At 37.5% G+C, this 13,507-nt stretch overlaps 1 protein-coding gene across 1 annotated transcript in view; it reads left to right on the top strand.

The window, feature by feature from the left end:
• Nucleotides 1–13,507, top strand: part of CORIN (corin, serine peptidase) — a gene marked incomplete at both ends in the record, with an annotated part of 142,839 nt that overhangs the window by 10,842 nt on the left and 118,490 nt on the right. The window contains one exon of the mRNA XM_080630219.1: nt 6,951–7,095. Within this exon, the coding sequence (XP_080486345.1) occupies nt 6,951–7,095 (145 nt within the window). The remainder of the gene's footprint in view (nt 1–6,950; nt 7,096–13,507) is intronic.

Below are 13,507 nucleotides of genomic sequence, written 5' to 3'. Positions count from 1 at the left end.
CTCAGTGTGTCAGTGACTTGGATAGCTGGTCATACCTCAGCTAAAAAGTGCAAAGCAAGAGCGGGTTATGTCTGAGAGGTCTGCAGCATGCTGTTTGGACAGCACTGTAGGCATACTGCAAAGGAGATCTAGCTTGGCAGGCAGCAGTGCAGTGTCCCAAACACACAGATAACTGGAACACATTGGTCTTGTTTGGATTTTGTCTCAGCAAACTTAGCGCTGCCTCTGTCTCAGACTGAAGCTGGAGCAGCGTCAGAACTGCGTTGTCACTTATCTGGGTGAGACATACCTGACTCTCACCTTGTCCCTTCTGAGCTTCTGGAGTGTATCTCCACAATTTCTCAGTTCCAAAGCTGTCTCAGTGGCTCACAAAACTGCTGAAGTTAATTGTCAGGAGTTAAGATCCCCAAATTTGTGTGAAATAATTGAAGAATACCACATCAACACTCATTAGTCTGAATTGGTGACTTCTGGTGAGACCCGGTGTGGATTTTTACCACACTGCGTCTCATGCTGGATTAATGCTTGAAAGGTCACCTGAACAGAAAGTGGCCAGTGGGTCTCTGTGGTAGTCTCAAAGATGACAAGATCACCTTACTTCACACATCATGTCTTCTGTACACAGAAGAAACATCACCAACACAGTTACAGCTTGCTTACTTTAAGTGAAAATGTTAGGTCAGAAATGCGTTTCAGGTTTCTGCTTCAGCCAAAAGAATCTGGCTGGAAATGGCATCTAGCACCAAGTATTTCTTTTGGAGATGTGTGCCTGTCTTTATATGACATCTCCCTTACTGGATCACTGTGTATTTCAGATTGGTATGATGGCTCAGTATATTTATGTTTCAGCGGTTAAAATAGGGCTAAATTGGAGTATTTTATTTCATGAATGGGAAAGTCGCTCTGGTCATCAAAATGAACTTTGAATGAATTGTGTCAGCAATTTGTAATTTGTCTGCGGAAATGGAGTTTCCTGGGGAAAGTTACAGGATTACAGTGAACTTGAACTGTCAGAAAAACTAGTGCATTTCATTGTGCAGCTAACAATTCATGTGATGCTTCTCATGTTTGCTGCCTTGCTGCATGAAAGGGTTGTGGTTTGAGTTTTGTTTGTTTACTTAGGGTTTTTTTTAATCCCTCAATTGCAATATTTTCTTTCAGAATAACTGAAGCACTTTTATTCTTCAATTCATGTGCACTGGAATTTGAATATTACTTGTATTTGCAGACAAAAGCTGTTTAGTATCCAATTTCTTATGCTGCCTTAACATTCATTCATCAGTTGTTCCATTTCAGTTTGGCTCTCTGATTCCTGTAACACTGACAATGACAGACTGTGCAAAACCTTGTTGCCAGTGACTTTTTGCCTATTCCCGATTGTCCTGGGTTTAGTCTGTGATTTTTGCCTGTACCTTTGGAGGATTCATCTTACATTTTCTACTTGTTATAGTGACTGTTAAAGCATGGTGTTACATTTTTTGGATAATAAAGTAGTCAAATAGAAGTGCATTGCCGACTTCCAAATTTTCATGTGAACAGGACAGAACTGATAAAAAATGTAGAACATTTGTAGCTTTTGGTACTCTCAGGCATTTGAATATTTGGTAACTGGGAACCATCTTCCCTTACAGAGAAAGTTGTAATGCCTGGCATGGTCATTGTGAATCCAATGATCTACACTTTTAAGACCGGCATTATGAAGGCTGATAAAATCACTGGAGCTGACAACAGAGCACTGCTTCAGCGCAAGAGGAGGAACCATATCAAGGATATGGAAGCTGCAGATAGTTTTCATAATTTAACATACTTTCTATACACAAACTGTTGCTTGGCTCAGTGGCAGATTCGTTAATGGCAATATGAGAACTTCTACAAAGCCACTTGTTTACTGCCCTCTAATGACATTCTTCCTGCCATTTCATGGTAGTAGTTTGTTGTTTTCTTTGTAGTTCTTTCCAGCATATATACTATATAATACTTTGGTGTATGGCTTGTTCAAGATGTTTTGATGTTTCTGATCCAGCAGTTGTCTTCTACATTTCTTTGTAGAAACCCATCATGCATAGACAATACTGACAGCAGGTTGTTAGCCCTAATGGCATTTCTTTACTGGGAGAAAATCTGTTAGCTTTGTGGTGACAACCGTGGGAGATATTTTTGTCAAGTGCTTATACCGTGATTCAGGCTGTTTTATAGACTAGTAACTTAGATACTTTTTGTGTCTAAAAGGAAAATTGTATGCTACCATAGGCTTTTCACCCATAAATCTTAATCTGTCATTTCTGTGCTTTAATATGACAGGCATGTTATTAAAATGACACCCATGAGATCACATTCTCCCCACATCTTGCACAAGATAAGCTATGAATTTTGGTCTAATGAATTTTTAGTCTTTCTGTAGTCAGATGGGACTGTATTCCCCCTCCCCCCTCATCTTTTTTTCTGCCTCTGTGGTTTCAGAAAAGCAGCTATGAGCTGTCGAATACAGCAGTCCTGGATAAGGCTAGGATTTTTATAAAATCTGTGCTGAAATTAGCTCAGAGTTACTTCATGGTGTATTTCCTTTATTGCAGTCATTGCTGAAAGAATGGCACTCGGGTAAGCAGTGAGTTTAGGCATTTTATTAGGGACAGAATTTTTTAGCTGTTAGGAGAAATTAGCAAATGTTTTTGAGCATCCTGCACTCTATGTTCTTGTTCAATACAAAATGTGATTGGAAATGACTAAAAAACCGAACACTGAGATTTTCTAACGATGGTGCACACAGTACTTAGTTAGAAAAAGTCCTTTTTGAATTGACTTTTCTAACAGTTGTAGGAGGGGAACTTGGCATCAGTATTCTTCAAGTACTGAGAATATGGTTTGGTCCAGTGCTGTAGTAAATCTGTTTTATGCCAAAATCTCCAGCAGTTAAGCTTGTTTTCTTTCAGTCTGCCCTCAAGGATTCTGCTTCTGTCTTCTTGCCCTTCTCTTGGAAAGGGAGATAAGCATGTATCTACAAGGCACCTCAGTCTTACAGAGTTGGAGAATGATTCTGAGGAACTCGACTACAGAGAGAGTTGAGGGAAGTTGTTTCTTGTCTTGGTCACTAACCTGTGGAAGTGAGCTGATGAATAAGTGTGTAGCACCCCTATCTCCTTCTACAGGTCAATTTTTTCCCTGAAGATTCCATTATTTATGCCTCAATTCCATTATTTATTATAATTGAGAGGACAGAGGATGTATGAAGTTTATGCAGATATCATTGGCGTACTACAGCATTTAAAACTGGAGCATTTATTATTTGCGTATGACAATATTTGGTGGCAAGAGGAGAAGTATCAGTACCAGGGAATATATAAGTATATATAATGCATTTGTTTTTATCTATAGGAGATTTTATTAAATTCTCATTAATGGTATAGGAACCATTAGCACTACTTCTAGTTTTATTTCATATTTACCCCAGAAACTGATGGAAAAAAACTCATGTAGGTGTTCTACTGATGGAAAACTGGTAAAACTGGCAAAAATTAAGTTTATGTTTGCTGAGTAGGTGGTGGTAATTTTAAAAAGGTTTAGTGTGTTTCATGAGGTCTTTTCCTGTAGAAGGGAAAAATAAAACGTGGTGTTTAGATGCCTATAAATATTTACTTTGTTATTATATGAAACTAGCAATTCGTGGTGTTTAGAGAAGCATGTCTTCTGCAATCCAACATTCTTTTCTTGAGCAGTCACTGAAAGCAAATTTGGATACAACAGTCCCTTTTAAAATCTGTGGTGGTAAGTTGTCAGTGCAAAAATTTGGTGTTATTGTTGCTTTCAGGAGTTGACAAGAAGGAAAATGTTTGTAGTTCTCATTTAGTATGAACAAAAAGTAGTATCTACAGTGCCAATAGACTTAAGAAAGAAATTCTTACAGAAACAGGAACGTGAGAAGCTTGCTGTTTGCATTGGCACACATGTAATGTTTCTCCTAGGTTAACTCTGAGGCATCTGTACAACTAACTCTGCTCTCAGTTACACACTTGTGCTTGGGATGAATAAATCTCATGTGCCTCCAAAACATCCAATATCACCTCCTCACAAGAAGAGTCAAAACCATTGATAATGAATACTGTTTCTGTGTGTTTTCTCAGTTCTTTGAGAATATAATTTTGTTGTTTATTGATAAGTTTTTTTTCTAGATTGAACACTCTAGGTGGAGTCATGGGTCAGCATTTACCTTGTGTTGCACTGGGTAGAGTTGGGCACTTTTGCCTGGGGTTTGCAAGAAGTGTATCTTGATTTGGAATTGTTCATTTAGAAAAAGAAGCTGGATGTTATGTTTGTTTGTTGTGAAGAAACGAAGAGTCAGCTCCCGAGTGCCCTCATCACTGGGCTGTGTAGCAGTGGTCCTGCTCACTATTACCAGGCCCAGCAGAACAGTATTTTTTACAGAATATCATGACTTCAAGGGATAGTGTGCATTGATTCAGGAGTTTATGTTCAGGTAGTTGTGGTACTGTGCTGAGTTGTAGATCTACTTTTTAATTTCTTTAGGCCGAAGACAGAATTGAACTCAACAGCCCTGTTTCCTGTGGGAGCACTGTAAACACTGCACTGTTAGAAAGGGCAATTTTATGCCTTTTTTTTGTTTTCCTTTTTGCCTATGCTTTCAAAAGCAGCTATGGCAGCTGTGTTTGAGGCATCTGTATTCATGACAGATCTGTGTTATTCCTCTGTTACCTGCACTCAGCCCTCCCAAGGAGACCTAATACAGGCTGTTCAAACCAAGGTAATGGAATTCAGGGAAGCCGGCCGTGAGTAGCTGCTAAGCTGCTGTGTTCCAGCATGACCACAAGCAAAACTTCAGGCAGACTTTGAAGACTTTAACATGAGAATGTAGGCAAATATGGACTGCAGGAAGTCACGTACTCAAGCCAGGATTGTCTAAATGTTGCTTTAGGTGACTTTCAGGAACCTAAATCCTTATTATCTATACCTAGATATTTGAGGTGTTACTTGCTGGTAAAGACAGTAATTCAGCTGAAATATCCCTAAATCTTGGGATTTTCGCAACTTCTGAATAAGCTGTTAATTAAGATAAACACTTCTGACAACCAAATAACTCTCTCCAACATTCTTTATGGGAAATGGTGATGATCATGTTACAGACCTTGTCAAGTCACCCTAGCTGTACCTTTTCAATGTACAGAGCTACCACTCTTACTGCTCTGACCCTGAGCTGGCTGTTTCAGATGTTCGGATAGCTCCATCATCTTGAAGGTGACCATCAACTTACGTCCTGCTTGCTAGATAAGCCCAGCAGCAGGATGGTGTTGGAACTGAATTGCAGGAATGGGAAAAAATTTATCAAGTGGGATACTGCTAGCACCTCACACCATGCTGGTACCGTATGCATTTGCAACGTTATCTGATCTTTACTTTGAACAGTAGAAGTAGCAACAAAAGTCATATAGGACACTGCAGTGGATGTGGCCCAAGGAGGTCAGATAACATGTGATGCTTAGCAGTATTAGAAGTACATACAACTGCACAAATGCAGTTTCCTTAACTTCTGTCTGTACACGGTCTGCAATGCCTAGTAACCAGGGTTTTCAGAAATAGATGATAATTCTAATACTATGAGCAAGGAAGTTTTCCTTACAAATAGTCTTTGTGCCATGCTGGAACAAGAGACATTGTGGAATGATGGAAAATAATGCTATAAATCCCATTATGCCTGCAGGCTTCTCAGTGAAGTGAGTGAGGGTGTGTGTGGGGTATAAATCTAGTCTCTGTGCAGCAATTCCTTAAGAAATAATTCAACTTCCATTTGTGCCTGTTGGTCTGGTAACCTGTTCTTCACAGAGAGGCAGTTCCAGCAGAGCCAGTCAAAGGGATAACCCACAGAGACTGGCATTTACAAACTAATAATATGTATGTCAGTCTCTTGAGGTTCTTTGGAGAAAAGCTGTCAGGGTAATCAATGCATTTACACTCTTGTGTCCTGTCACGACCACCTTCAGTGTGATTGACCCTCTGGACGACGAGGATAAACTGTTAGTCATCCTTTGGGAAGACACTGTCTGCAGTTAATAATCCTATCATCCAATTTCACCTTATCATAGCAAAAATCATAATTATTTTTAGTCAATTTTGAATAAAGGTGTATTAACTTCATAACACAAGTTTCAATCTTTCTATTAAATATCATTTGGAATGTTGTTTTTGTTTCTGTTTAATAAGTATGACATTTTTCCAGTATATGAGATCATAGCCACCATTCCTAAAATGGAGTTCCATTTTACATATACATAGCGTCTGTGTGTGTTAAATGCATGTTTAGGCTTTTGCAAAGGTTTGAATTTTTATACTTTGTGCAGCACAATTGAATTCAGAAAAGAATTTTTCTCTGTTATTCTAAATTTCATTTATAGAACAGAAAATATAAGTTGCAAACTCTACAGAATACTGTGATAAGTTATAAGTTTGTAAAGTTCTTAAAAAATGAGATAACATTACTGTGCATAAGTGGAACAGTCCTTATGACTTCTGTTGTCACTTATAGATTATAATAGTTCCTTGGTTCCTTAAAAAAAACTACGTAAGAACATGGAGCTCTGAATAATTAGCAGTGGTTCATTTTTAATTGTGAAATAAGCTGTGTTTAGCCTTGTTGTTTGAATTTATTATGTGTTTTATTTTTTTTCCAATGAAATGCCTATCCAACTTCTAGTTCATCAGAAATGTTCCAAAATTTCAATGAACCTGTAAGTCTGTGGGTATTGGGTGAACTAAACTAAATTCTGTGGATTACACTGGGTTGTCCACCAAAAAGAGAGTTTACATACAACTTTTAATGAAGAATCTAAAAGCCATTTATAGCATATATTTAAATCATATAGCTGTTCTGTGTAATGGGGAAGACTGCTATTGAGTTACTGACTGACACGAGAATGATAGAACTGTGCTCTTTTGTTTTGCAGGTCTTAGGAGCAGATGAAGATAATATGGGGGATGGTTGCTCTCAGAAACTGGCTTCTGCCAAGTTCCTTCGACTTTTGCTCCTAATACTGATCCCGTGCATTTGTGCCCTTATCCTTTTGTTGGTGATCCTGCTTACCTTTGTAGGTGAGTGCTAATTGAGTAAATTGACACATTTGTAATCAGGGAGACTAAAACTGAGACTCCATTCTCAAGTGCTAATGTAATTGTGGACATTAAAGATATATCTTAGCACATCTACCTTCCTAACTAATCAACTTAGTGACCTAATAATGTTTCTGCAGAGAAATAAATGTGCTATTCAGATTTATATATTTAAAATGTATTCAAGGTGCTGAAGAAAAAAACTTTTCTGAATTTCCTAAAGCAGATTTTTGAAGAGCATGCTACCTTGAGCATGTAGTATGTAGGTGGTTTTCAGCAGTCATTTTACAAGTATAAAAAGATATTTACATTAGAATTTTAGATCACTGTCAGTGGAATTGAATATTTATCACTTTATGTTACACACTGATGTGCAAATCTGATTTTTATTTTCAGGTGAAAGTTAATTTATAAATAGCCTTTCTGAACATCCTAACTATAAAAATCTTTCTGAAGAGCCTACAAAATATTACCGTTAAGGGGAAAAACATTCATTTCTTCTGAATATGAAATATGTATCAATGCAGAACCCCAAGCATGTTTTCTGGAAACTTGTTCCAGGGATATTAACTTTCATAATGGCTTAGTCTGTTAACTAACTTTGTGTCTGTTACAGAAGTGACAGGTAATCATTTATTCGATTTATTTTAAAAAAGCCTTCCCTTTGGTGCCTGTAGAGAAGCTGACATATCTTGTTATTACATTGCTTCAACTACAACATGAGTAAGACAGGAATGCTAGGTTAAAGCGTTAATTCTTCAGATAAAAAAAAAAAAAAAGTAAAAAAAATCATCTACTTTCAATGCTGAGGGCTGCTGGGATTTTTACTTGTTTTATTTTTTTGTTAATGAGAAGATTTTCTAGTTGAGCTTCTTTAAGTAAGTCAGAAGCACGTCTGTAAAAAGTGGTGTAATATATGAGCTATATAGATATAAATCTATTTTCCAATTTTAAACCCCCAACAGTGCACATCCTACAGTCAAACAGTTAGCAAGCACAGGAAGAAACGAAACATGTCTCAGTATCACCTTCAGCACTGTCAAAATCAAGACAACTTAAATCTGTTTTCTCAATTCAGTCTGTAAAGGATTTGCAACAAAATGTTGTAGGCCTGTTCTTTTCATTTAGCTTCAATTAGGGAAGTAAGAAAAAAACCCAAAGCTAGTCAATGTCATGATTGACAAGTAAGTCTTAGGATGTATCTTTAAACTAAGAACAGCCTGAAGTGGATTAAGATCAAATAAGTCTGGCAATTAGGAAATATGATGCCATTCAATTTACTTTCCTTATGTTCAGCATTCCATTTGTATCCTTCATATCCTCTGCCCTAGATTTTCATTCTTTGGTGAGAAAGCAGATAAAAAAGCAGGTGTTTTTACGTCAGCTCTACTCAGTCTCCTCCTAAGGCATGTATCAACATAGCACTCATTAAAATGTATGAAATCCTCTGGGGAAATGGGACCTGTTCTGATCCTACTTACACAGCAAAAACTAAGACTGTATCCTCTTAAGTCAAGGTTATTCCTGTAGGGTGAAGAATAAGACATGATGGTATTACCCAAGTCTAAAACTGGCAAAACTCCCTTCAGCATCTTTTGAGTTAGCACAGTTATAGTTTAGCATTCTTCTCAGCAGCTTTCATTTTATGTGCACTGATAGCCTAGAAGCAAATGTATGGATGACTGGAATTAAATGAACAAATTTTGTGGGCAATATAATATAGTCTGTTCTATTTATTGAGAATATAGTAGTTGATACGCATTTCATTTCAGATCAATAACTGAATTCTGTTACAGTCTATTTTGATGAATTACAATGTAAGAAATGAGTTGACAGTCCTGGGAGCTGGACTAGGTTATCTGGTGGTTGGACTAGATGATCTCTAGAGGTCCCTTCCAACACTAACAATTCTGTGACTGGCTAACGCAACTTATTGTATATATAGGAAATTCTGTTCTTATTTATCATGAAATAGAGGAGTTAAATTCTGTGGTTGTCTTTCTAGTATCTTTCACTGGTGCTTAGAACATAAATAGATAGCTTCAGTGTATCATTTAGAACCTTATGAACTTTTTGATTTGTTTTGTTACTTTGGTAACAAACTCATCAGAAAATTAGGCCTTTTCTATTTTACAAGAAAGTATTTTGTTTCCCATGGTAAATATGTAGGTAATTGTTCTTTTCCTCTGTAATGTTTTTTAATTAAATGAGACATATACACAGAAAAAAGTGTGCGTGCAGCTTAGAACTTTCCTATTCACTTTCCTTACATCTGTTTTGTTGCCTGCACATCATTGCAAGTTCTGATGTTGAAGAAACTGAGAAGTTGATATGGGTGGAAGGAGACAGATAGAGCAGTAGAGTTACATTGTAGTAATAGAGAATATCCTACTCGAGGTGTGTCATGGGGGCTTGCTTTCAGAATGTGTCATTAATCAGCCTTTCAAAAATTATTTACCGTCAAAGTATTCAAGATGCCCTTGAAAAAGGTTATTTTGTTAAAACTGTTAGAATTAGAAAGAACAAAGTGAATTATCAGTAGAGATACACATTATTTTGACTAAAGATACAAGAGACTTATGGTTCATAGAAGAAAATATCAAGGTGAATTGTTTAGCTTTGATTTCTTTTAAGTACTTACGCTCTGGCTCTGCATACTCTTCTGTCTGTCACCAGAAGTACAGCATGTTTGTCAACCTGCAAAAGAAAACTGTAATGAATGAGTGTTGTTTCACCCATTGGAGTAGAGGCAATACCAGTTGCTATGAAGGAAGCTAGCCTTTAGAGCCTGACCATGACCATACTAATTTGTTAATTGCCTGTGTTATACCAGAGAACAGGAAGGCTTATGAATGGTGCTTGCTCTGGACTGCCAAAGACCTAACATGCGAGACCTTGACCATGAAGATCTAACTTAGCACTATGAATTTGAAGGAAGGGGGAAGGGTAGATTATGTATGACTGAAATTACTGATGCCTTACAATTTCATCTGGCCCCTATGGACATCAAGAACCTTCAAATAAGACTGATAATTTTTTTTTTCCCCTGGGGATTGTTGTTAGTATGGTAAGTTTTCATCACTTTCCAGATAAACAAACAATAACTGAATCCATGGTTTAAATACCAAATGGCAAGTGATTTCCCTCTTGAAAAGTGTTAACGATCAAGTGTGCATGACACAATTTGAAATGATTTTTCAAGTCTGTGGCAGGGGTTTTGGAACTAGATGATCTTTAAGGTCCCTTCCAATCATAACCATTCTGTGATTCTGTGAATACCTAAATCTTTCTTTAGAATGGAGACATCTAAGATCACCTTCAACTTGTCTTAGAGTCTGTACTCTATGTCCCTGTTTGCTTACACTGGAAAAGAATCCTGAAGTAATGAATAGTGTGCAAACATTACAACAGTGAAAACTAGCATGTTTGTAAGAATGAAAAACCCTGGGCATGTCCGTTCTTTTCCTTGCAGAGAGGAATTGTTATAAACCACTTGAAACATTGTTCTTAAAAAGTCCTTCATGGCTGGTGAGCATTATATCAAATTAATTTTTTTTTGAATGCACCCTAATTGCTTACCATTGAGGTTATTTATCTGGGAAGACGAAATGTTTTATACTTACAGTTCCATAAAGGAAAATCAAATCTATTTATTTAATAGTGATAAATGCACTCCATGGTAGATGTCCCATTCCTCCCATTCCTTCACATCAGTATCCTCAACTCGTGGTTTTCCACCACCTCCTGTTAACAGCCATCCCCAGCTCATGCTTTGTCTATTGTTTTATGTAGAATTCAGAACAAGCCTTGTGACATACATAAGGAATGGTTTAATGTATGTCAGACTTTTGCAATCCAGATGTAATTTTTGGGCATATGATCACTCTGCAGGACCACATCAATACTTTTGCTTTTCAGGCAAGCAGCATATCCTCTTATAGATGTTCATGCATCTTGCAAAATAAATTTAAAAAATCTGTTAGTCTGTCAACACTGGTGGGAATGAGGATTACAACTAAAGACTTCAAGATGCACTGTTGACTATGGATATGCAAATAATTGAGGGTTTGGTTCTCTCACCGTCCTTGCATTATCAGCATGTAGTGTTTGTATTTTGACTCTGATGTTTATCTTGAGGTTAATTTTGGTTCTCAGTGAGAATTATTACAAGTGTTACGTGTGATGTGGTGTGTTCAGCATTTTCATGTTATCTCCTTAAAAACAAAGCTCACTCCAACAGCTGAATGTCTGTTATCCTCGTGTAAGTATGAACCAACCTGGGTAGTTCTGAAAACATTCTGTTGTTTGGGAAATCCACCTAAATGATGCTGTCAGTGTTTTTGCATATCACTGGTTGAACAATGATCATTACTGTTGAATTATATGAGACCTGTATTCTCCTTTCCCTTCCCTTCCCAAGAACACAGAAACAGTTGTGTCTTCTTCACAGAATAAACATCAAGAAAAATACATTATAGTAAAATTGTTAGGCTTAGCTTTATGGCTGTTGGACATTCATAAAGTAATATGCATGTATCAAGATTCCTGCATCAATTTGGGAACCCAGCTGTACTAGCCCATAAGGAATTTTTCACCACAAAAAAGAAAGTTAAAGTCGCAGGGAGCTATAGTTACACTCTAGAGTAAAAGGATCTTGATCCCTGAATCATTTGGTAGTTCTCAAAGTCACACCAAGTCTTGAGGCATGTGACACATCCTCAAAATCTAAAGTGACTAATGGCATGGAGATACAAAAGTTGTAACTGTGAAAGCAACATGAAATATAAACAATTCCATTGTCCATCAATAGCCATATTTGCTGTAAGACAGATGTCTAAGTTTAGGAGTTTAACACTAACATATTTATAAGCCATTTGGTCCTGGGAGTTTTTCTGATGGACGGTGGTAATCATCGGCTAAATGATCTGCCAAATCTTTAATTCAACCTTGCCAACACAGGTGTATTATGAAGAATCTTCAAAGGTCTGTATCCTAGGGCAGCCTGTATGTCAGTCACCATGACTGAAGCATGGATTTTGGCAGGGCATAACTGATTACCAAGGAGCACATGGATCTTCCTTCATTAGCCAGTGCAAAATGAGTAACACAGGCATGGAGTTCAGGATTGGTTTCTGAATTGCAATAGAGCCATTATGTGTATGTTGCATTTCATTTCTTAGGTTAAGAAAAACTTTATAAATAAAAATTTCTAGTTACATCATGCTCAAGAGACAGGAGTAAAGAAAGACACCAGATAAGATTTTGTATTACACTGCAGTGTTACGACTGTAACTGGGAACTTTCTGGCAGCAACAGCTGTTAAAAAGAAAGGTAGCTGCTGTCTTTCCCTCCAGCACTTTAGTGTGATTCAGATATTTTTGCTGCTGCAACTTTGTTACCTGGAAGCCAGAAGCTGATGAAAGGCAAAATCTTTCCTTTCTGTGCATCACCTTAGCAGCCTGGGTTTGTTCTGCAGCTTCTTTAAAAGACGCCTTCCACCAAGTCTGCTTTCAGTTCTGTTTGATCTGGGAACTGATTCATTCTTTGTGTAAGTCACCTGTTAAGTTGGAAAAAAATAATTACAACTGACCTCACTTTGGCCCTTTGGGCAGCTGGTAAGCGGTTTAGGGTAATGTCTTTAATTGACAGGAGGAGCAGGATATAGTTTATGACTGCAGCTGTACTGATGTGCAGTGGTTTGGTATGCTATGGGACCTTCATATTATCAGTCATATGCCCATTTTTCAGAGTGCATGGTCATAGGGACAGACTCTGCAGAAGAAATCACAGTGGGTGTGTGCTGGATAGTAGTGAAACAGTATTTTATTACCTGTGAAACCACCTCATTCATTACACATACTTGGTAGGCTGCTTTGCTCTGTTTCATTAGCTTTTTAGATAAACTTGGTCTTTGGAAGATTTCCTGCTGTGAACTGTTAGAAATCACCCACAGCATAAACTGCCAAAATCTCAGTTTAATAGCTTGAACAGTGTGACTATTTCTTAGATCTCATAACTGTCAATTTCAGATCTTTAAGTAAAGCATTAATTCCTCAGCAGTGAACAGCAACTGGAAAATGATCAGTAAAACCATTGGCAAAGCATCACTTCTAACCAAATGGGTCTGGTGCCAGTCCCTTGTTTTTGTACCAAATACAGTGAAGGCCAGCATGCTCTGTGTTTCTGACATTTGGACATGTCCAGCTGTCGCTTGAGACAAATCCAAAATAGTTGCAACTAATTCTCAACAAATTAACTACCTCGCCTTTGATCTACTGTCTACAGCTCTGTATGAACTCAAATCTGAAGAATAGTTGGATATAGTGTGCATGTATACATGAATAAAATGCATGTTCTCTGTGTGTTGTATGGCTGTTAGCAGACATTGGTAGAG

Source organism: Psittacula echo (assembly GCF_963264785.1).
Source record: "Psittacula echo genome assembly, chromosome: 1".
NCBI classification, from domain to species: domain Eukaryota; kingdom Metazoa; phylum Chordata; class Aves; order Psittaciformes; family Psittacidae; genus Psittacula; species Psittacula echo.
Note: the sequence above shows the minus strand (reverse complement) of the source record. Positions and strands in the feature narration are given on the sequence as shown.